General features: G+C 44.3%; 1 protein-coding gene across 1 annotated transcript; it reads left to right on the top strand.

Annotated features, from left to right (window-relative positions):
• The first annotated feature begins 160 nt into the window (after window positions 1-160).
• ptbp2b (polypyrimidine tract binding protein 2b) lies at window positions 161-18,745 on the top strand. The gene is made up of 15 exons (XM_063016954.1): window positions 161-245; window positions 1,751-1,781; window positions 2,356-2,416; window positions 2,516-2,688; window positions 2,855-2,998; window positions 3,964-4,125; window positions 4,237-4,347; window positions 5,373-5,571; window positions 6,758-6,817; window positions 9,654-9,769; window positions 14,707-14,740; window positions 16,476-16,568; window positions 16,809-17,025; window positions 17,926-18,003; window positions 18,095-18,745. The coding sequence occupies exons 1-15, from the start codon at window positions 238-240 to the stop codon at window positions 18,222-18,224; spliced, it is 1,617 nt and encodes a 538-aa protein (XP_062873024.1). The 5' UTR covers window positions 161-237; the 3' UTR covers window positions 18,225-18,745.
• The last annotated feature ends 3,067 nt before the right edge of the window (window positions 18,746-21,812 follow it).

The raw sequence follows: 21,812 nt of genomic DNA, 5'->3' as shown, positions 1-21,812 counted from the left end.
CTTTACAAGTGGCAAATGGCGAATTGTTGATCTTAAACACTTGCTGGCAACTGGTGTTGCTGAAATAGCCACATATAGTAGACTGAAGGGTGTCCACATACTTTTGGTAATGCGGTCTGTAATGCACAATGGTGTCCAGCACACACACTGACTGAGAGAGAGACAGAGATCCACCACCATTTTGCTTCTATCTGTTTATACAGCCGTGTCAGGTTGAAAGAGGTTTTGTTTTTGGCGATGGACGGGTGAGTGTTTTGATTTTAAAATCAGCGTTTAAAATGTACATTTTAGTGGAATATTAATCGTGATTAATGCATTAATTCTAGCTAGTGCAAACGTTAGCTGTGCTTATTCCTTTCAGGGCTGTAGCTGAGCTCTGTTATAAAGCGCATACTACCGTACTAAACAGTATGCCATAATAGTAACGACGCTTAATGTGTACTAATGAGTACACCATACTATTTAGTACGAAAGTATGTATTCGGGAAGCAACGACTAGCTTAGCATTGGCGTTGTTTCTTTGTTCGAAAACGAGCTGAATACCTTTTTATGACTTCTTATTTATTTAAATAACGATTCGAGGAATAATATTACGCGTTAATATAGCTTAATATCACGAAACATTTTATTTTAAGTACGTATCTTGTATTAACTAGATATAACGGTCACTTGGTTGTATCCCAAATGACAGCCTGTTTGGACCTGTAGCTCACTACATAGAGCTAAAACTCTTTATTTATACACCCTATCTAGTGCACTTTGTACGGTGGGAGGAGCTATTTGGGATTCAGCCCTAACCATGACTTGACATTGGCTTGATAACAAGAAAAAATTCAGTTGAATTAGTGGAAAGACTCATTTATACATAACTATGTATATATAGTAGTATATTATATATAATTGGGTTTGGCAGGTGTGTAGGGTTGACTGCACCCATTGCAGAAGACATGGAACAGTGGTCTCTTTGCCAAGGTTTATAAGACAACTCAATCAGTCATCTTATACTGACAGGAAATGTGTCTGGTTGGTCTGATGCTATGTATGAACCACCAGAAAACAGGCCCATTGTTCACAGTCAAGTGGGTTTTACATCGCCATGGGCTCAGTGGCTATCAATTACTAAAATCATCATAGTGGTGGGTGAGCATAGGGGATCTGTGTGAATAAAATATTTTAAATGATGTCTGTGTAGGCACCTAACTGGCTGACAGCACCAGCTGAAATTCAAACCTGGATTTCAGCAGTAGTGGCCTAGCACATTAGACTGTAGACTTGATTTGGCACAGATTTTACGTTGGAATCCGCTTCCTGACGCAACCCTCCTTATTTTATCCGGGCTTGACTTAGCTATCAGTGCGTTGTGAGCGCACTGACAAGTACACCTCTCAAACTAGGCTGTTTTGGCTGTATTCCTCTCGGACATTAGCCAATCTTGTCCATTCAGATGCTTGACCAGGCTGATAGCACCACTGAGATTGGATCCCTGGATCTCAGGGGCAGTGGACTCACAGTCTTTACTGCTGGGCCACTCATTGATATAGCTATATTAACTGTAGCTGTGTAGCTTTGGTAAATACATTACATAAAGTTAATAATGTGAATGTTATTATATCGTTTAATATGTTTAAAACTACAATTAAACTTAATAAAGGAAACTATTTTAAGACGTCTAAGCCTCATTAACTCATATGTTTTGGTTTTCTTTTAAAATAATAATAATGTTTTGCTGTTTTCTCTATTTTCTCTTCAGCATTGTTAGCGATGTTGCAGTTGGTGTGAAGGTAAGCTGCTAAACTCTTCAACCCCCCACCAACACACACACACACACACACACACACATACAGTAGCAAGAGACAATTAAGCCTCCGGTCCCATTTTTCCCATTAAACTTAAGCTGAATTTAAGCTTGACCACTGTTTACTCGCCTAACTGTAAACAGCTTCTAATTCCTAAAATGTTATTTCATGGCACATTCCTGATGCAACCCTCCTTTATCTGTCTGGGTTTGGGACCAGGACTGAGAGTGCACCAAAAAGATCAATACCTAATTATGGCATGGACCTAATGAAACAGTTCTTTCGCACTTTACAGAGCTGCCTTGATCATGCATCGGTCTCTTCTGCTCATCACGACTACCCAGCACATCTCTGATCTAATTTGCACATAAATATTTCTTGTTTATTTAAAATTGGGCCAGTTTTAGCCTGGATTTGTGAGTAGATGTGTTCTGCTGGTGACTAAAACAGAGACTAGTGTGAGACCCCAATTCTGTGTGTCTTCCACTGTGATCACAGAATTACAAAAGTACTTCTTAATTACATATACATGTAAGCTAACCTTTATTTTTTATTTCAGAGAGGTTCTGATGATTTGCTCGTCGGCAGTCTTTACAGCAGTCAGAATTCTTCACTCACAGGTAGGAAGGGTATAGGAACGTGTATGCGTTTTGATAATACACATAACGGTATGAATTCAGCACTCAGAGCCCAGTATGAATTCGTTTTGACTTCAACAGCTAATGGAAGCGACAGCAAAAAACTGAGAGTGGAGGACGGCATGGAGAACCCACCATCCAGAGTCATTCACATCCGTAAGCTTCCAAACGAAGTTTCTGAGACGGAGGTCATCGCTCTTGGGCTGCCCTTTGGAAAAGTCACCAATATCCTCATGCTGAAAGGAAAAAATCAGGTGTGTAGGAGTCAGAATTGTCTGGCAGGGGGTTGGGATCACAGAATCATTTTTATCTGCTGTGCCACTAATGGCTGGCAGCGGAAATGGAACCATGATGATGACTGCTGTAGGTTAGAGTTTCTGTTGTTTAAGCTTACCGTTAGATTTCATTCCTCAACCTCAGGCGTTTTTGGAACTGGGGACGGAGGAAGCGGCGATCACCATGGTTACCTACTACACAGCAGTGACGCCTCAAGTGAGAAACGTTCCCGTGTGCATCCAGTACTCCAACCACAAAGAGCTCAAAACGGACAGCGCTCTCAATCAGGTCAGCACATTGAGCTTTATATACCCGATCCTGAAGCAGATGATGTTTTTGATTGATTTCTACCAACGCTTTGTCCTGGTCAGGGTCTCTGTGAGTGTCCTGGAAATACTGAAGGCAGAAGGCTGGAATATACCATGCACAGGGTGCCAGCCAGCCTGTCAGTGTTGGACTAGCGTAACAGACCCCTGTGCCACCCGAGGGTCCACCTTGGACTTTATTGATTTGTGCTAATGTATATTGTCCAAAAATCCTTCACAGATATTGAAACCGGACCCACTGTGACCCTGATCAGGATAAAGTGGTTGATAAAAACAGTAAAAATACACACGAACAACTCTATATCTATAATTAGGCTTTGCAGCATGGAATCCAAGGTCCTGGGTTTGATCCCCAGGCGGGGCCGTCCGAGTCCTTTCTGTGTGGAGTTTGCATGTTCTCCCCGTGTCTGCGTGGGTTTCCTCCCACAGTCCAAAAACATGCAGTCAGGTCAGTTGAAAACACTGAATTGCCCTATATGTGAATGGGTGTGTGTGTGTGTGTCTGCCCTGCGATGGACTGGCGCCCCGTCCAGGGTGTTACTGTGTGCCTTGCGCCCATTGAAAAGCCCCCCCCCCCATAAGAAATTGAGTGAGTAAGCATGGAATCTTACTTTTGAGTTAGTGATTATGACTGACTTCTCTGTGCCCATATAAATGGGGCTAGGCCACACAAACACACACACACACACACACAAATTTAGGGTAATATTCAGTAACTTCATTTAACCTGACTGCATGTCTTTGGACCTTGGACCCAGAGGAAACCCACACAGACACAGGGAGAACATGCAAACTCCACAGAAAGGGAATCAAGGGCCCTTCTTGCTGTGAGGTGACAGGGCCACCCTGGACAACTGTTCCATCTACTTTGTATTGGTTGTACTTCTAAAAGAACTCTGTCTGTTTTTCCTCCATCCGCTCGTCCAGCGTGCCCAGGCCGTCCTGCAGGCCGTGTGCGCCGTCCAGGAGGGCGGCTCACCGAGCTTAGATTCGGCCGCAGAGAGCGTGTTGATACCCGCCCCGAGTCCGGTCCTGCGCATCATCATCGATAACATGTTCTACCCGGTCACGCTGGACGTACTGCAGCAGGTCAGCGCCCACCACACACACACACACACACGGCGACAGAACCAGAGCTGTACGGTCCGGTCGGCAGAACCCGACTCATCGCTGGCTCTGTGTGCGTTTGCTTTATTCCAGATCTTCTCCAAGTTCGGAACCGTCATGAAGATCATCACGTTCACCAAAAACAACCAGTTCCAGGCTCTGCTTCAGTTCAGCGATCCTGTAAACGCACAGCAAGCCAAGCTGGTAAGTCAACTGGGAGGGAGCGCGTCATGTCTGTGGTTCTTATAGATCCTGGTCAGGATCACGGTGGATCCAGCGGTTTTTTTAGGGCTTGAGTGGCCCAGCGGTTTGTTATGCAAACCCATCACTGTTGAGATCCACTGATTCGGGTTTGAATCATAGCAGTTTACACAGATTGGCTTTGTTTTGGGAAAAGTGGGGGTGGGATGGGGTCTGAAGCTCTGTAATGGATTGGCGCTCTGTCCATGGCATTCCTGCCTTGCCTTATGTCCAGTGTTTCCAGCTGAAGCAGTCCATCTGGACCCTGACCATGATAAAGTCGTTAATGGAAATACAATTGTGCCCAAAAGAACTGGTTATAAAGGCATTATTTAGCCTAATGAGCAAATCGACATAGTATTTAAGATGCACGGTGTAAGACCCCTCCCAAATTTTTTACTCCTACATCTGTTAGCCCGTGTCTCATTTTTTTTAAATAGACTTGAGACAGTAGGGTGTAAAAAAGCTCATCAGCCAGTCAGGCGTCTATGTCTAAGGGTGGATGATGGATTGGCATTCTGTCCGGGTTGCGTTACTGCATTGCGCTTAGTAATTCCAGGGAAACCGGCCCCACCACAACCCTGACCAGGTTAAAGAAGTGGTAAAACATAAAAACAAAGTGAATGATTCTAATGCAGCAGAGCTGGTAGCACATTATCAATAATGGCTGCACTTACAAAGCAAAGACGTCGTATTCGGAGACGTTTCCTTACATCCTAGAGCAGTTAGGACTCAAGGAAAGCAATCGAGACGTCATGAAGGAAGATTATTTGTTATTTTGCGAAGTATTACCTGTATTTTACTGCGTGGGAGGGTCTGGGATACTGGTAGAAGACGGGAGAGCGAAATAAAGTGCGAACTGGCTGCACCCGTCTCCACTCTTGGAGTGGAGTGTGTCTGTGGGAATTTGAGCCTGCTGAGTGAGGCCTGAGCCTATCAAGTACGCCTGAGCCTGTTTCATTCCTTAATCGATCCTCTCTTCTCTCCAGTCTCTGGACGGACAGAACATCTATAACTCCTGCTGCACGCTGCGGATCGACTTCTCCAAACTGGTCAACCTGAACGTCAAGTACAACAACGACAAGAGTCGGGATTACACCAGGCCCGAGCTTCCGGCAGCGGACGGACAGCCCGCCGTAGATCCCGTCATGGCCGCCGCGCTCGGAAAGGACTCCACGTCTCTGCTGGGTGAGGATTTCACACTCATAGATGCTCCATAGACTAATGGTAGGATCACAGGATGTCGATCCATCACGGGCCCTCGGACAACCTCCCCCTCAGACACAGCCGGTCTGTAAATTAATAATAATAATTAATGAAATAATTTGTACTTTAATTCATTGGTTCTTGATGTTTGCAATCGCGCCACCGAGCGGCAAGCTTGAAATAAGAAACGCTATCGACCATTGATATTAACTGGCCGTATTGACGGTTTATTTACACTAAAATGGTTTTGGTTTATACAGAAACGCTTTGCAACGTCATTGTTTGGAGAGGTGAAAGAATAAAAACCCAGCAAAAGGTTAAAGCTGCTTAATTAAGTCTAGTATTGGTAGTGGCTGATATTTCAAGCTTTGGTGTAGGTATTGTATTAAAAATAAATACACCGACTAGGCATAACATTATGACCACTGACGGGTGAAGTGAATAACACTGATTATCGCTTCATCACGGCACCTGTTAGTGGGGGGGATATATCAGGCAGCAGGTGAACATTTTATCCTCAAAGTCGATGTTAGAAGCAGGAAAAATTGGCGAGCGTGAGGATCTGAGGGCCAAATTGTGATGGCTAGACGACTGGGTCAGAGCATCTCCAAAACTGCAGCTCTTGTGGGCTGTCCCCGGTCTGCAGTGGTCAGTATCTATCAAAAGTGCTCCAAGGAAGGAACAGTGGTAAACCAGCGACAGGGTCATGGGCGGCCAAGGCTCATTGATGCACGCGTGGTCCGATCCAACAGACGAGCTCCTGTAGCTCAAACTGCTGATGTAGTTCATGCTGGTTCTGATAGGAAGGTGTCAGAATACACAGAGCAGCACAGTTTGTTGCGTACAAAAGGGGGACCAACACAATATTAGGAAGGTGGTCATAATGTTATGCCTGATCGGTGTATATAAAGGGCTCTGTTAACAAAGCTTCTCCTGCGTAGACGTGGTATCATTATTTTTTATAGTTCCATCATGCCGCAAACACCCTCCTTACCAGACTAAGCGTGAGATAGCATAATAGACATCTACTGAGTACTACAGATGACATAAATAAATACAAAAATGATCTGTGACATGTTCCTGTGCCCGGTTTACAATCATGTGTGAAAGAATTCAGTTTATTCATCCAATTATTTAATAGGTTTCGACTGTTTCACCCCCTCTGTAGGTTCTCCATCTGGAACTGTAGCCTCCTACTCTAGTGCTGGAACAGTTACAGCTTCTCTAGGTACCTACTAACCGTCTGTTTCTCACTTTCTTTTTATAACCGTCGTTCTGTGTCTTTGAGGCTCTTGGAAATAAAACAAACAAATAAAAAAAACAGTGCTGTGCCAGCGCTGGCGAGGTTGGCACTTGTTAGGAGACGCTAAGCCTGCGTTCACGTGGACGTTCTTGGCATCTGTCAGGAAATGCGCTGGTTTGCGTTGCTCGCTCGTTTTCCGACGTCGATGAAACAGCAACAGGGTTCCTGTGGTCAGCAGGTTGATTCTTAATTACGCTTAAACATGCAGTAGGTGAGCTGGCTACTCTAATTCACCCCAGTGTGATTGTGTATGTGTCCTTATACAAAAAAAGCAACCTGTTTAGTTAAGTGTATTTTCTATTTTCTGCCATTAATACCAGCAGGGGGCGTGTATTACAGTATCATGTCCACCTGCCATGCCACTATGAACCGCTGGCCCAGACCAAAATGTGGTCGCGTTTTTTTTTCTTTGTGTGTGGAAGGGGGGTGGAGGGAGTTATCCATCAGCCACTGCTGCTGGTTCATACCAGTCGGGAACGCAAAAGACGTCTACAGACGTTTGTCCTTCCTGTAGCTTTTAGGATTTCTGTGGGCGGGCATAACATTCTTATTGGAAGTAGGGGTGTGCTATATCGTATCGTTCACGATAATACCGGTATAATTTTTAAAACGATACAAAAAATCCCATATCGTAATAATAGCGATATTCTGCATTGTTTACCTAATGACGTCACACAGCTACGGAAATGGCGTACGTTCGATACGTGAGTCATTTGGGCACAGCAACGAGTATGGCGGAAAGCGGCTCTGCGGTGGAGGAGCTCGTTCCAAAGACTCCAAGTCCACCATAAATTAATCTTTGGCAACCCAAACCCCAACCACCGCTTTGCCAGCGCACCTCCACCAAACAGTTCAGGGATACTCTTAACATTAATGTCAACCACCAACACAGAAGTAGTACTACTATTACTTAGTACTACTACTACTGTACTTAGTAGTAGTTCGAGTAAAGGCGCCACCGGGCTCTGCGCATTCCAGTGTTGCCAGATTGGGCGGTTATGGGAAACAATTTAATAGCAGTTAAATAACACTTCTATTTTAAAGAAAATATTCCGTTTTAAAAAGCTCCAGCATTGAAGAAGGTTATTAAAAGTAAAGTCAATTTTCAATGCTGATTTGGCTTAATAGTGTTGGTCAGTCTGTATCATATTGTTAAAAGAAAATTAAAATTGGTTTTCCATTCATTCACACTGGCATGTTCTGGGGTTCAATTGAGTGTCATCATTACACACAAGTTGGCAGCCAAATTATAAAGTATTGCAAAGGAATATATTTGAAATTCTTCCTCATAATGTTAAGGTTATAGGCTATATTTTGCTTTTTTTTACTTGTCAGGGAAAATGAAGAGAAAAAAAGCTTATTAGTAGTATGCGGGTCTTCGTGATGTAATTCTACATGGCTCTCACTGCCTGTATAGGTAAATGAGTGAGTGACCACATAAAAAAAGGTATCAGTCTCTGTGCGACCTCTGTGTGAGCAATGGTCTCAGTCTGGCCACCCCTATGGAAATTGTCTGACTCCGCCATTACATTATGTTACATTATTTTTACTGGAAAGACAAAATACAGAAAATTCTTACGTAATTCTTACATACGTCTTACATTTTTTACGAATTGTTAACTTATATTAATTCTAAATAAAAACTGAACATTATTTTTTTTTTTTGCAATAGTGTTTTCTCGAAATAAAACAAAAATATTGTTATCGCAAAAATAACCTGAAATATCGTGATATTATTTTAGGGCCATATCGCCCACCCCTAATTGGAAGGATAAAGGCTAATCGAGTCTCTGCATCCATCAACTTCGTCCATTATAACATTGCAGATGTGTTGCAATTAAATAATGATTTAAATATTTTACATTTAGTTTGATTACTAGTCTAGTACATTAACCACTAGGCCACAACACTTAAATAAATGATTTAAATGAAATAAATGAGTAAATTTAATAATAAACACATTTTTTAGGTTTGTTTATCGAAGAATGATATTGTGGATCAGACGTGATTATTTGTATAAAATTGTGAATTATTTTGTCTGATTACATCTGTATTAATAACTTGAACAAAGTGCCGTATTCATTTCATTTTCATGTTAAAACACATCATTATCCCGGTCAGGGTTGCAGTGGGTTTGGTTTCCCTGGAATCACAGGACGCCGATCCACCGCGAGGCCTCAGGACAAACCCCCCCACCGCCACCCCCACCCCATGCACCAGTGCATAAATATTAATATTAATACTGTAATGGATTAAATATTTTATGCTTTCATTATTGGGCTGCAACCGAAGCCACAGTGGTCACAAGCTGCTCCAGTGGGCTACTACTAGATTGGGAGGGAAAATAGGGAATATAATGTAAAAATTAATAACAAACGCATGTGCATGTTCACAGAGCCGAAAGGAAACTGTATTATGTGCTTATATTATTAAGAATCGAAACAAAGGAATGATTACGGGTTTGAATCGTTAATAAAAGCTGTTTGATGGCTGTATGGAGTCTTGGCTGTGTGTGTGTGTGTGTGTGTGTGTGTGTGTGTGTGTGTGTGTGTGTGTGTGTGTGTGTGTGTGTGTGAGCCGGACTGAAGGCTTTCGCGCTGCGAGTTGTCATGCCGTTGTCGTTTTGGCTGGTCGTGATGACAGCTTGATTGACGTGAAGTTTTCTCCGTCCCTTCGTCTCCTTCTCTTCCTTTTTGTTCTGTCTGTCTGTCTGTCTGTCTGTCTGTCTGTCTGTCTGTCTCTTCCCGTCTGTGTGCCGTAGGCTCCATCAGTCCTCTGAGCGCGGCGGCGGCGGCTGCAGCGGCGGCGGGTCGGGTGGCTCTGTCGGGACACCTGGTGAGCGGCGGCGTGCTGCTGACCAGCAATCTTAATGAGGAGGTCAGTGTGTCCACACACACACACACACACACACACACACACACACACACACACCTCTTCACCCACTCTCTCTCTGTTCTCTGATCAGTCAGGACTTCAGCGGAGTCGTTCTCTCATCATCAGGTTCATTTTGTATTTAATTAAGATCTTCTACCATTTTTCAGCGCCGTATTTCTATATCCAGACGTACGGACAGCGTTTTGGAGTGTTAATATGAATGTTTTTATACGTTTTGTAATAAATGATCAGTGTCAGTGTTATAAATGGTCAGTGTTGAGACAGACGAGTGGTCAGCACAGGTTTATGTGCCAGAACAGCTTCATTTGGCAAATAATGAATAAAACAACATTAAACAATTACAGGAGTCGATCATTCAGGCCTGTGCTGTTCTCTTGGTGTACTCCACACCAAGAGGACAAAAAAAAAAAAAACATGCCAAAAAGTTTGCCATCCACACATAGGAGACTCCATCCCAACTATTTTCTTACAGGAGTCGATCAATCAGGCCTGTACTGTTCTCTTGGTGCACGCCACACATGCACGCACTCACTCACATGTAATCAGAGCACTGAACATAATAAGATCTGGTCACTATGAACCTTTTAACCCTCACAGACTGACCCCTCAGGCGAAATGCGCCCAACCTCGCGGTAAAGGAACATGTGAAATCCATCCAAATCCACCCAAGTGAACATTCATTTCATTTTAGGACTCGAGCATTCAGACCTGTGCTGTTCTCTTGGTGCACTTTTGTAAGCAGATCACTGGACATCAGTTGCTTGTGCTGATATCGATGCTGAGAAGTGGTAGAACATCTTGATTCCTCATAAATGCATCCGTCCCAACCAGAGTGGAGCTGCTCACACGTCAGACCCCCCCTAAACGTTCCAGGATATATCCAAACGGAACGGGATAAATGTATTGCACCTGTGTAGAGCTGGGAATTCAGACACCGTTTATTACAGCTACACTATATGGCCAAAATTATTCGGATACCTGACCGACCAAAAGATGACCCCCCCCCCCTTTTGCACCCTAATTAAATCCTGACTAATTGGAACTTATTTCTCTCTCATCGTTGTCGCCACCCCACCCTCGATCGAGAGGGTCGAGGCTGTCACGCCCTCTTAAACACACACACACAGCTGATCGCTTCATTTCACCTGCCCTGTTTTATATGAGCTCAGAGAAGCTTTAAGGGGAAGAAGATTCTCATGTGATGATGATGTGAGAGCAGCGGCTATACGCTCAACCATTAAAGAGTTTGGACGACGCTCGGAAGGTGACTGTAGAAAAGAGATGTTAAGTGTTTTGGTTGTTTATTAGGATTTTAACATCATGTTTTACACTTTGTACGGTAGTTACTCGTTACACAAGATTCATCAGTTCACAAGTTTAATATCGAACACAGTCATGGACAATTGGGTATCTCCAGTTCACCTCACTTGCACGTTTTTGGACTGTGGGAGGAAACCGGAGCTCCCGGAGGAAACCCACGCGGACACGGGGAGAACATGCAAACTCCACACAGAAAGGACCCGGGTCGAGCCACCGTGCCGCCCAGATGTTAAATAAATAGAGTTTTAAAAAGTGCGGAAACGTTTTTCCGTCGCAGGTGCTGCAGGGGGGCGGCTGATCGCGAATGCCAGCGTGTGACTGAGAGGGCGTGACAGTCTCGACCCCTTTGACTGGGGGTGGGGTGGCGGAAACGATCATAGGGAATTAAGATCCAATCAGGCAGGATTAAATTAGGGGGCAAAAAAAGGATGGGGGGAGGGATGATGAAGGGCTACTATCATGCTGGAAGAGGAAATTGTCGTTAAGTCATTGATTTCATACACGCTAGAGAATTGGGAGGGGTGTTTACATAGTTTTGGTCAGAATCTTTTTGAGCTTTTATGTAGAAAATCCTCAAACATTAAATACCTTCTACGCTCGCATCGAGTTGTTGAGTAGTTCACTGATACCCCTTTTTCCACCAAAAAAAAAACGTGGTTCTTGAACCGGTTCTGTTCAGGTTTCTCTGAACCTTGGTGTTCTGTAGAGAACCGACGCGCGTTTCCACCAGTTTTTGAGAACCAAGCAGCGTCATCATCGGTGGGCTTTACTTACTAAGAGTTAAGAGAAGTAATAACATGGCGGAGCGTGTGGATTATGTGCGAGCGTTTGTGTGAAATAAACATCAAATCCACTCTAAAATAAAACATGTATCTGTGTTTAGCTGGATTTACTTCTCGTGTGTTTATGCAGCTCGGGGAGCTGAAAAAGCTTCACGCTTTATCTTTCGCGTTAAGCGTGTTTCGTTCTGTCCGGGTCACTTTTATCACGTAATATCACACAGTTCACCTTTTTAAAGGCGTTTTGAAAATATAAGCGGCAAACTGGTTCAAAATGTAATCAGGTGAAGTTTAAAAGATAAAAATGCAGCGTTCAGCTCCATACGAGACTCCAGCGGACGCCGTTGTTGCTAACGCGCTATGCTGTACAACATGACACGCCCACAGACGGACGTCACGGTTCGGGCTGAAAAACCCAGTATTCTGTGGGGCCAGATCGGCCCGCTAGTTCGCTGTCTGGAACCTCTTTTTTCCGGTGGAAACACGCGGAACCGGTTCCAAATCAAGTTCGGGAACCGGAACGGGCTCCGTGCCGCGTCGGTGGAAAAGGGGTAACATGGCGATCGAGAGTCGAGTTTCGATCGCCGAGCGAACGCCGAGTCGCTTCCGAGCCGGCAAATCTAGCGCCGAAAATCAGGGCGAAAATCGTGTAGTGTGAACCAGGTATAACTTCTCGAGTTCCCAGCACTGAGCGCCCCATACGTTATTTCTACGAACTTTGACGGAACATCAATTTCCCAATCCGTCTTCCAGCCCCTCTCCCAGCTCCACCACTGATTTAGCGTTCGCACATCCGTCTGTTTTCCAGCGTCTTTGTTGTTTTCTGTGTCTGAATGATGTTTCAGTATATTTAAAACGAGTTCACGGGGGAAGCAGTTCCATCGACTTTCTGTGTTTCTGTACAGAATAAATATACTGAAAGCATTTCTGATGAAGCTCATGTCAAAACAGAGGCTGTGCAGTCTCTCTCTACGTTCTGTATTTATGATCAGTGTCTCGCTCTCTCTTCTCTCTCTCTCTCCTCTCTCGCTGTGTCTCTCTCTCTATATGGCTCTTCCTTAAAATGATATCTAACTGTCTTTTCTCTCTAAGCTGTACCTCCTCTCTTCCTCTCCTGACGCTCCACTGCCTCTCTCTAAGCTATTCAGAGTCGGTATGAAATGTGGTAGCACCACCTGATGCCTCACCCCTCTCTCTCACCCTCTCTACTCTCTCTCTCTCTCTCTCTTTCTCTTTTCCTTCAAAAATTCCCAGTAATGTCTTCTTTCTCCCATCACGTTTTCGTTTCCACAATCCTGAGGGTTTGTGTGTGTGTGTGTGTGTGTTTGTGTGTTTTTTTGTCTATTTGATGCCCATAACTCTTCAAGGTGGTTTTCGTGCCCACTGCATGGCCTGGTCAGCTCTAAACAAAATTTGGAGAGAGCCCGGCGTCCCTTTCTAATCAAAGCCAGCCTCATTTCATTCTCTCATCCTGTGCATGCGCTTTTTTCTCTCTCTGTTGATGATAATGTATCTTAACGGCTCAATGTTTGGTCTCTGGAGACTACATTTGGAATAAAATGGACAGCCCTACCATTTCTGACCTGCATTTCCTGTGTACTGACCTGTATATTATTATTATTATTATTATTATTATTTCTGTCCCCTTCGACTTACACTGATCAGCCATAACATTAAAACCACCTCCTTGTTTCTACTCTCACTGTCTATTTTATCAGCTCCACTTACCATATAGAAGCACTTTGTAGTTCTACAATTACTGACTGTAGTCCATCTGTTTCTCTACATACCTTTTTAACCTGCTTTCATGCTGTTCTTCAGTGGTCAGGACCCCCACAGGACCACCACAGAGCAGGTATTATTTAGGTGCTGGATCATTCTCAGCACTGCAGTGACACTGACATGGTGGTGGTGTGTTAGTGTGTGTTGTGCTGGTATGAGTGGATCAGACCCAGCAGCGCTGCTGGAGTTTTTAAATACCGTGTCCACTCACTGTCCACTCTATCAGACACTCCTACCTAGTCGGTCCACCTTGTAGATGTAAAGTCAGAGACGATCGCTCATCTATTGCTGCTGTTTGAGTCGGTCATCTTCTAGACCTTCATCAGTGGTCACAGGACGCTGCCCACGGGGCGCTGTTGGCTGGATATTTTTGGTTGGTGGACTATTCTCAGTCCAGCAGTGACAGTGAGGTGTTTAAAAATCCACTCATACCAGCACAACACACACTAACACACCACCACCATGTCAGTGTCACTTCAGTGCTAAAAAGGATCCACCACCTAAATAATACCTGCTCTGTGGGGGTCCTGACCATTGAAGAACAGGGTGAAAGGGGGAAACAAAGCATATAGAGAAACAGATGGACTACAGTCAGTAATTGTAGAACTACAAAGTGCTTCTATATGGTAAGTGGAGCTGATAAAATAGACAGTGAGTGCAGAAACAAGGAGGTGGTTTTAATGTTATGGCTGATCTGTGTATTTATTTATTTATTTTTTGCTTTTTACCCTTTACCTCAACCAAACCAACTCTCTCTCTTTCTCTCTCTCTCTCCTCTCTCGAACGCCCGCTCACCCTGCCCTCCCGCCCCGTCATGCTTTGTGCCCGAACAAAACACGCAAATCTATAAAATCCGATTCAAATGTTCCTCCTCGGACCAACCCCGCCCTAATTAACCTCCCCGACCCCATGCTCCATGGTCACCTCACCATCGTGCGGGAAACCACCCTCCGTTATGGATGATCTGTTCATCTCCGCTCTACCTCGACTCTTCTCTCTTCCTGTCTTACGCTGCTTGCTCTTCTCTTCCTTCTAAAGATGGTTACGCCCCAAAGTCTCTTTACCCTCTTCGGTATGTTATCGTTGGCAATCTACCTCCTTTTTCATTTATTCTTTGTCTTTTAAGTTACTTTTTGATGATTTTCAGTTTTTGGGGTGGACAAATCACGGATTAGGTTTAACATTTCATTAATAATCTCGTCTTAATGAATGAAACATATCTGGTGCAGCCGATTCTCAGCAGGGTCTGAGTAGAACCTGAACATTACAGCAGCACATGTCCCGTGGACCTGGGTTCGAACCTTTCCTCAGGTCATTGTGTTGAGGACTTGAGGTATAGTTCAGGTACTTCAAGTTCTTTCCACCTGCTCCTGTTCATTCATTGTTAGGAGGAATTAACACATCAGTCACCCGCTCCTCCACGCCCCCTCTGTTGGCCTTGATCAGCAGTGCAGAAGGGCACGGTTTCATAACCGCTCCACAGCAAATGGGCCTCCAGTCATTCAGAACATGAGGGTGTACCCCCTTATACCCCCATAGCTATCATTACAATAGTTAGTGTAGTTAGTGTTATTTCATCATCATCAGCCGACTTATTCTGGTCAGGGTCGCGATAGGTAACACTGGGCGCAAAGCAGGAACACCCTAAACAGGGTGCCAATCTAACGCAGTTCTTTGGCCACCTATACATCTCCTCCTCAGACATCATCAGCCAATCATGTCTGTCTAGACACCGCTCAGCTGGTAGCACTACTAACCCTGCGTTCACGCCGACAGCGACGTTTTTATCTCTTGTTGCCCAAATCACTGATTGCTCATCGATCTGTGTTTACACTGGCAGCGTCATCATCGCCTGTAGGTGTTTAGTTGCCACTGGCAAGCTAAAAAAAAAAGCAAATGCCATGACAGCGCAGCCTATTTTACTGGCTAGAATCTACAAAAATGATCACAAATCAGATGCCACCTTAAAATAAAATTGCATGTCTAAGTTTAATCCCTGTATAGTCCATCACTGCCTGTGCAGCTGATATGACTGCTGATATGAAAACTGCGTTTGTTATTTGCGATCACTGCCGTCTATTAGTGGAGGTTTGACACCAACAAGGATTTTCTTTTCCATCTCCAACCAAATAAGGAGCGTAACAAATTCTGCCTCTTTTGCTTTGCCAACCTTTGCGCTGCCTCCTGTTGGTGGAAATGACCGGCTCTAACTAAAATTAAACGATCACATCACTGCTGGCGTGAACGCACGGTAAGATTGGAACCAGGATCCCAGTAGCGATGAACAACTGCGCCACCAGAGCGCCTTGTTCAAATAAATATCAGATAAAAATAGCAAATAGCGTTTAGTAGGAAAAGCCGATCACATCTTTCTGAATCCATCAGTCAAATACTGATAAAACTCAGAGCCTGGACCAAAGTCTGCTTGGCTCTGGCTCCCGGCTACTGATTTGTCCACCCCGTTTACATCTGTTCAGTTTTGGCTTTAGTTTAATGTGATAATAATTTAATAATTTATCAGTTCTGTTTGAGATTTGAATCAGCTCTATTTTAGCTATTTATTTAAGGTCTCTATCATGCTCTCTGTCTCTTCTCATGTACAGCTAATGAACGTAATGCATGCCCGACTGTTTTGCATGTAGGCTTCTGGTTTTAACTGCCGTGTCTCCTCTGTATGCGAGGGTCTATCAGAATCGATTCTCTGCCGTCGCTTTGCCGCAGACTCGTTTGAAATGTCGTCTTCGTGTCCACTCTCCAGTCCGTAAAGCACTAACTTGTCCTTCGTGGTTCCTCCCGCTGAACTGAAGGTGTTTACGGGGACGTGCAGCGGGTCAAGATCCTCTACAATAAGAAGGACAGCGCCCTCATCCAGATGACGGACGGAAACCAGGCGCAGTTAGGTACGCCGTTTCCTTACCGTACGCTCGTCACGGTAGCTGAACGTGCGTCCAGACATACCCAAAGATTTGACACCGTGCAATAACACTTGAATTATTTTGAAAAGTGAGCCAGGATGTTTATTCACATTTTGCTTTACATTTTTGGGACCATGGCATTGGGGATGTGTATTTTATTATGGTAAATTCAGTCCGTCTGCTCTGATCTCTCACAGTTCCCTCTGATTATCGTTTCCCACCCAGCCATGAGCCACCTGAACGGACAGAAGATGTTCGGGAAGATCATCCGCGTGACTCTTTCCAAACACCAGACGGTGCAGCTTCCTCGAGAAGGTCTGGACGACCAGGGCCTCACCAAAGACTTCACCAACTCGCCCCTGCACCGCTTCAAGAAGCCCGGCTCCAAGAACTTCCAGAACATCTTTCCTCCGTCGGCCACACTCCACCTGTCTAACATACCGTAAGGAACCGAGCTGGTTCGGCTAAGTCCAACGTTTGTAGCGGATGTCTGAGCATGTGAGAATGAATGCAGTATTTATTTCATGGTGCTTCACAGCATGTTGTTTAATGTATTACAGCAGAATGTTTAGTAACATCATAACATTAAAACCACCTCCTTGTTTCTACACTCACTGTCCATTTTATCAGCTCCACTTACCATATAGAAGCACTTTGTAGTTCTACAATTACTGACTGTAGTCCATCTGTTTCTCTACATACCTGCTTTAAGTGTGTGTTGTGCTGGTATGAGTGGATCAGACACAGCAGCGCTGGAGTTTTTAAACACCGTGTCCACTCACTGTCCACTCTATTAGACACTCCTACCTAGTCGGTCCACCTTGTAGATGTAAAGTCAGAGACGATCGCTCATCTATTGCTGCTGTTTGAGTCGGTCATCTTCTAGACCTTCATCAGTGGTCACAGGACGCTGCCCACGGGGCGCTGTCGACTGGATATTTTTGATTGGTGGACAATTCTCAGTCCAGCAGTGACAGTGAGGTGTTTAAAAACTCCAGCAGCGCTGCTGTGTCTGATCCACTCGTACCAGTACAACACACACGAACACACCACCACCATGTCGGTGTCACTGCAGTGCTGAGAATGATCCACCACCTAAATAATACCTGCTCTGTGGTGGTCCTGTGGTGGTCCTGACCATTGAAGAACAGGGTGAAAGCAGGTTAACAAAGCATGTAGAGAAACAGATGGACTACAGTCAGTAATTGTAGAACTACAAAGTGCTTCTATATGGTAAGTGGAGCTGATAAAATGGACAGTGAGTGTAGAAACAAGGAGGTGGTTTTAATGTAATGGCTGATCGGTGGTCTGGTTCCTGATGTGAAGTCGTCTTGTTCGGCAGTGATAAGGTGACCGAGGACGACCTGAGACTCCTCTTCTCCAACTCTGGAGGCACGGTGAAGGCCTTCAAGTTCTTTCAGTAAGAGCATCTGTAATAACATCTGTAAGAACATCTGTAATAACACCCACAGCGTATGTAATCTGACCGTTCTTGCGTTTGTGTCCTCCAGAGACCGTAAGATGGCCCTGCTGCAGATGGGGACGGTAGAAGAGGCCATTCAGTGCCTGATCGACCTGCATAGCTACGACATGGGGCGTGGCCACCGCCTCCGAGTCTCCTTTTCCAAATCTACCATCTGAACACGCCCGGGCGTGTGGACGTCACCTTCAGCGTCTCTGCTCTGTGTGGAGTGTAAAGCAGTCCTAGTTTGTTTAGATCCGTTATTCCTAAAGACCGCCGCGCGTACGTGTGATGATGGGCTCGTTATCACCGGGGCGCTCTGTAGGACCACACGGTCCCGGTCCCAGATACTACAGGACTCCCTTCAGAGCTCACGTGGAGTCCTCAGAAGGTCAGAGCTGTGTCCACAGCGCTCATGACGGTGGTCATTATGTTTTGGCCCATCGGTTTATGTACATATTGATCTTTTTTCCTTTTTTGTTCGTGCGTTTGGTTTTCAAATAACAAAATGTGCCTTACGTACGAAAAACCTTGTGTTTTTTTTTAATCCTCCTGTGATGATGTTTGTTTCTGACCCGGTCTTGCTGCCCCGACCCTTCGTCCTGTAGAATGTAAATGTAATAGTGAAAGCATTGATGGTTCTGTGTTGTTTCTGTTCACTTGTATAGACGGTTTGATTAAAGACACTCAGCACTGCGTATGTTTTATTGTTTGTAGTGGATTTTGTTCCTGGTTTTAAACTGCGGCCCTTTTAAACACAACGTGGGTCGTGTAGTGTTTAATGCTTCACCGCATGGTGTTTAATTTATTATAATATAGTGTTTAATGTATTACAGCAGAGTGCTTGTGCTTGTGCGTGTGTGTGTGTGTGTGTGTGTGTGTGTGTGTGTGAACCATGCTCTACAAACTGTTGTGAATAGTGAACGATTGGTGCGTGCGTGTGTGTGTGTGTGAAGCGTGTTCTACAACGTGTTGAGAATAGTAAATGATTAGTGTGTGTGTGTGTGTGTGTGTGTGTGTGAACCATGCTCTACAGGCTGAATGATTGGTGTGTGTGTGTGTGTGTGTGTGTGTGTGTGTGTGTGTGTGTGAACCATGCTCTACAGGCTGAATGATTGGTGTGTGTGTGTGTGTGTGTGTGTGTGTGTGTGTGTGAACCATGCTCTACAGGCTGAATGATTGGTGTGTGTGTGTGTGTGTGTGTGTGTGTGTGAGTGAACCATGCTCTACAGGCTGAATGATTGGTGTGTGTGTGTGTGTGTGTGTGTGTGTGTGTGAGTGAACCATGCTCTACAGGCTGAATGATTGGTGTGTGTGTGTGTGTGTGTGTGTGTGTGTGTGTGTGAACCATGCTCTACAGGCTGAATGATTGGTGTGTGTGTGTGTGTGTGTGTGTGAACCATGCTCTACAGGCTGAATGATTGGTGTGTGTGTGTGTGTGTGAGTGAACCATGCTCTACAGGCTGAATGATTGGTGTGTGTGTGTGTGTGTGTGTGTGTGTGAGTGAACCATGCTCTACAGGCTGAATGATTGGTGTGTGTGTGTGTGTGTGTGTGTGTGAGTGAACCATGCTCTACAGGCTGAATGATTGGTGTGTGTGTGTGTGTGTGTGTGTGTGTGTGAGTGAACCATGCTCTACAGGCTGAATGATTGGTGTGTGTGTGTGTGTGTGTGTGTGTGTGTGTGTGAGTGAACCATGCTCTACAGGTTGAATGATTGGTGTGTGTGTGTGTGTGTGTGTGTGTGTGTGTGTGTGTGTGTGTGTGAACCATGCTCTACAGGCTGAATGATTGGTGTGTGTGTGTGTGTGTGTGTGAGTGAACCATGCTCTACAGGCTGAATGATTGGTGTGTGTGTGTGTGTGTGTGTGTGTGTGTGAGTGAACCATGCTCTACAGGCTGAATGATTGGTGTGTGTGTGTGTGTGTGTGTGTGTGTGTGTGAGTGAACCATGCTCTACAGGCTGAATGATTGGTGTGTGTGTGTGTGTGTGTGTGTGTGTGTGTGAACCATGCTCTACAGGCTGAATGATTGGTGTGTGTGTGTGTGTGTGTGTGTGTGTGAGTGAACCATGCTCTACAGGCTGAATGATTGGTGTGTGTGTGTGTGTGTGTGTGTCCTCAGAGGACCAGCGCAACAAAACGACATGGGTGAGATCAGACAATTATTACAGTACATCTGTAATAGACTAATCTAAAGTAAAACAATGGACAATAATAATAACCACATGTAACAAAATGTATATGCATATATACAGTTATATAAATATTTATATTTAAAGATAAACATAAGTATATACATATGTATAAACACACACAAAAAAAGAAGAAAAAAAAAAAAACATTCTTACAAAGTTTATCTCATCTTAAACACTACACACTTAAATCTTCACAATGTCACTTACCGTTAGCAATTGGAATATCCAAGGCCTGAGCTCCTCTGCCTTCGGATTAAAAAGCGTACACACTGACTTCCACACACACATTAAAAACCTTGACATCATCATCCTACAGGAAACATGGTGCAAGGCCGACATGGTCACTCACTGTCCCCGTGACTACAGAGAAATTATACTACCCTCCCAAAAACTTAGCACAGTGCGCCAAGGCAGAGATTCAGGAGGTCTGATAATCTGGTACAAATCACACCTACACACGCTAATAAACACCATGAAAATTGGAAAATTCCACATTTGGCTGAAAATAAACAAAACTATACTATCATCACAGAAGGATCTGTTTCTCTGTGCCATTTATATCCCTCCATCAGAGTCTCCATACTACTCTGAAGACATGTTCTCAGAGCTGGAGAGAGAGACATGCCATTTCCAAGCCCAGGGAAACGTGCTCGTCTGTGGAGACCTGAACGCCAGAACAGGAACCCAACCTGATATTATAAATGAACAGGGAAACAGATTCATCAATAACAACCAAATTCATAATACCAATTCCACCCTAAACCACAGAAACAATTATGATCATGTTACTAACAAAAATGGTAAAGACCTCCTGCAGCTCTGTCGAACTTTAAGTCTGTACATCGTCAACGGTAGAACTCGAGGGGACTCATTAGGAAGGTACACGTTCTGCTCACCTCTTGGTAATAGTACAGTAGATTATGCAATAACAGATTTAGACCCTTTCTCTCTCAGTGCATTTACTGTTAAACCGCTAACCCCTCTGTCTGATCACAGCCAAATTACTGTGTTCATCAAAAAGACAGAAACTAACCCCACCACACACACACGGCCCAGTAAGCTGTACAACATCTCCAGATCCTACAGATGGGCCGAGAACAGTGCAGAGGAGTTCCAGAAAGCAATTAGCAGCACAGAAATCCAAATTAGCTTAGACAACTTTCTGGACACTGCGTACATTCACAGTAAAGAAGGAGTAAATCAGGCAGTTAAAAATATTAATCAGATCTTTAAAAATACAGCAAATAAAGCTCAATTAAAAATTAAATCTAAATCAAAACCTAAATCTACAAAAGATGACAGCTGGTTCGACAAAGACTGTCAAATGTTAAGAACAGAACTCCGTAAAATATCAAACCAAAAACACAGAGATCCAAACAACAGTAACACACGACTTCTTTACTGTGAAACCCTCAAACAATATAAACGTACACTCAGAACCAAAAAAGCTCAGTACACCCAAAAACAACTAACAATTATTGAACAATCAATCAACACACATCAATTCTGGGACAATTGGAACAAATTAAAACATAGAGAACAGGAAGAATTGGCCATTCAGGATGGGGAT

Source organism: Trichomycterus rosablanca, chromosome 20 (genome assembly GCF_030014385.1).
Source record: "Trichomycterus rosablanca isolate fTriRos1 chromosome 20, fTriRos1.hap1, whole genome shotgun sequence".
In the NCBI taxonomy this organism is placed as follows: Eukaryota; Metazoa; Chordata; class Actinopteri; order Siluriformes; family Trichomycteridae; genus Trichomycterus; species Trichomycterus rosablanca.
Note: the sequence above shows the minus strand (reverse complement) of the source record. Positions and strands in the feature narration are given on the sequence as shown.

Bases quoted from the DNA above. Each gene is read 5' to 3' on its own strand.
- ptbp2b (XM_063016954.1), top strand. The intron at 9,770-14,706 runs GTCAGTGTGTCC...TTCCTTCTAAAG, and splicing joins CCAGCAATCTTAATGAGGAG to ATGGTTACGCCCCAAAGTCT. The intron at 14,741-16,475 runs GTATGTTATCGT...GCTGAACTGAAG, and splicing joins AAGTCTCTTTACCCTCTTCG to GTGTTTACGGGGACGTGCAG.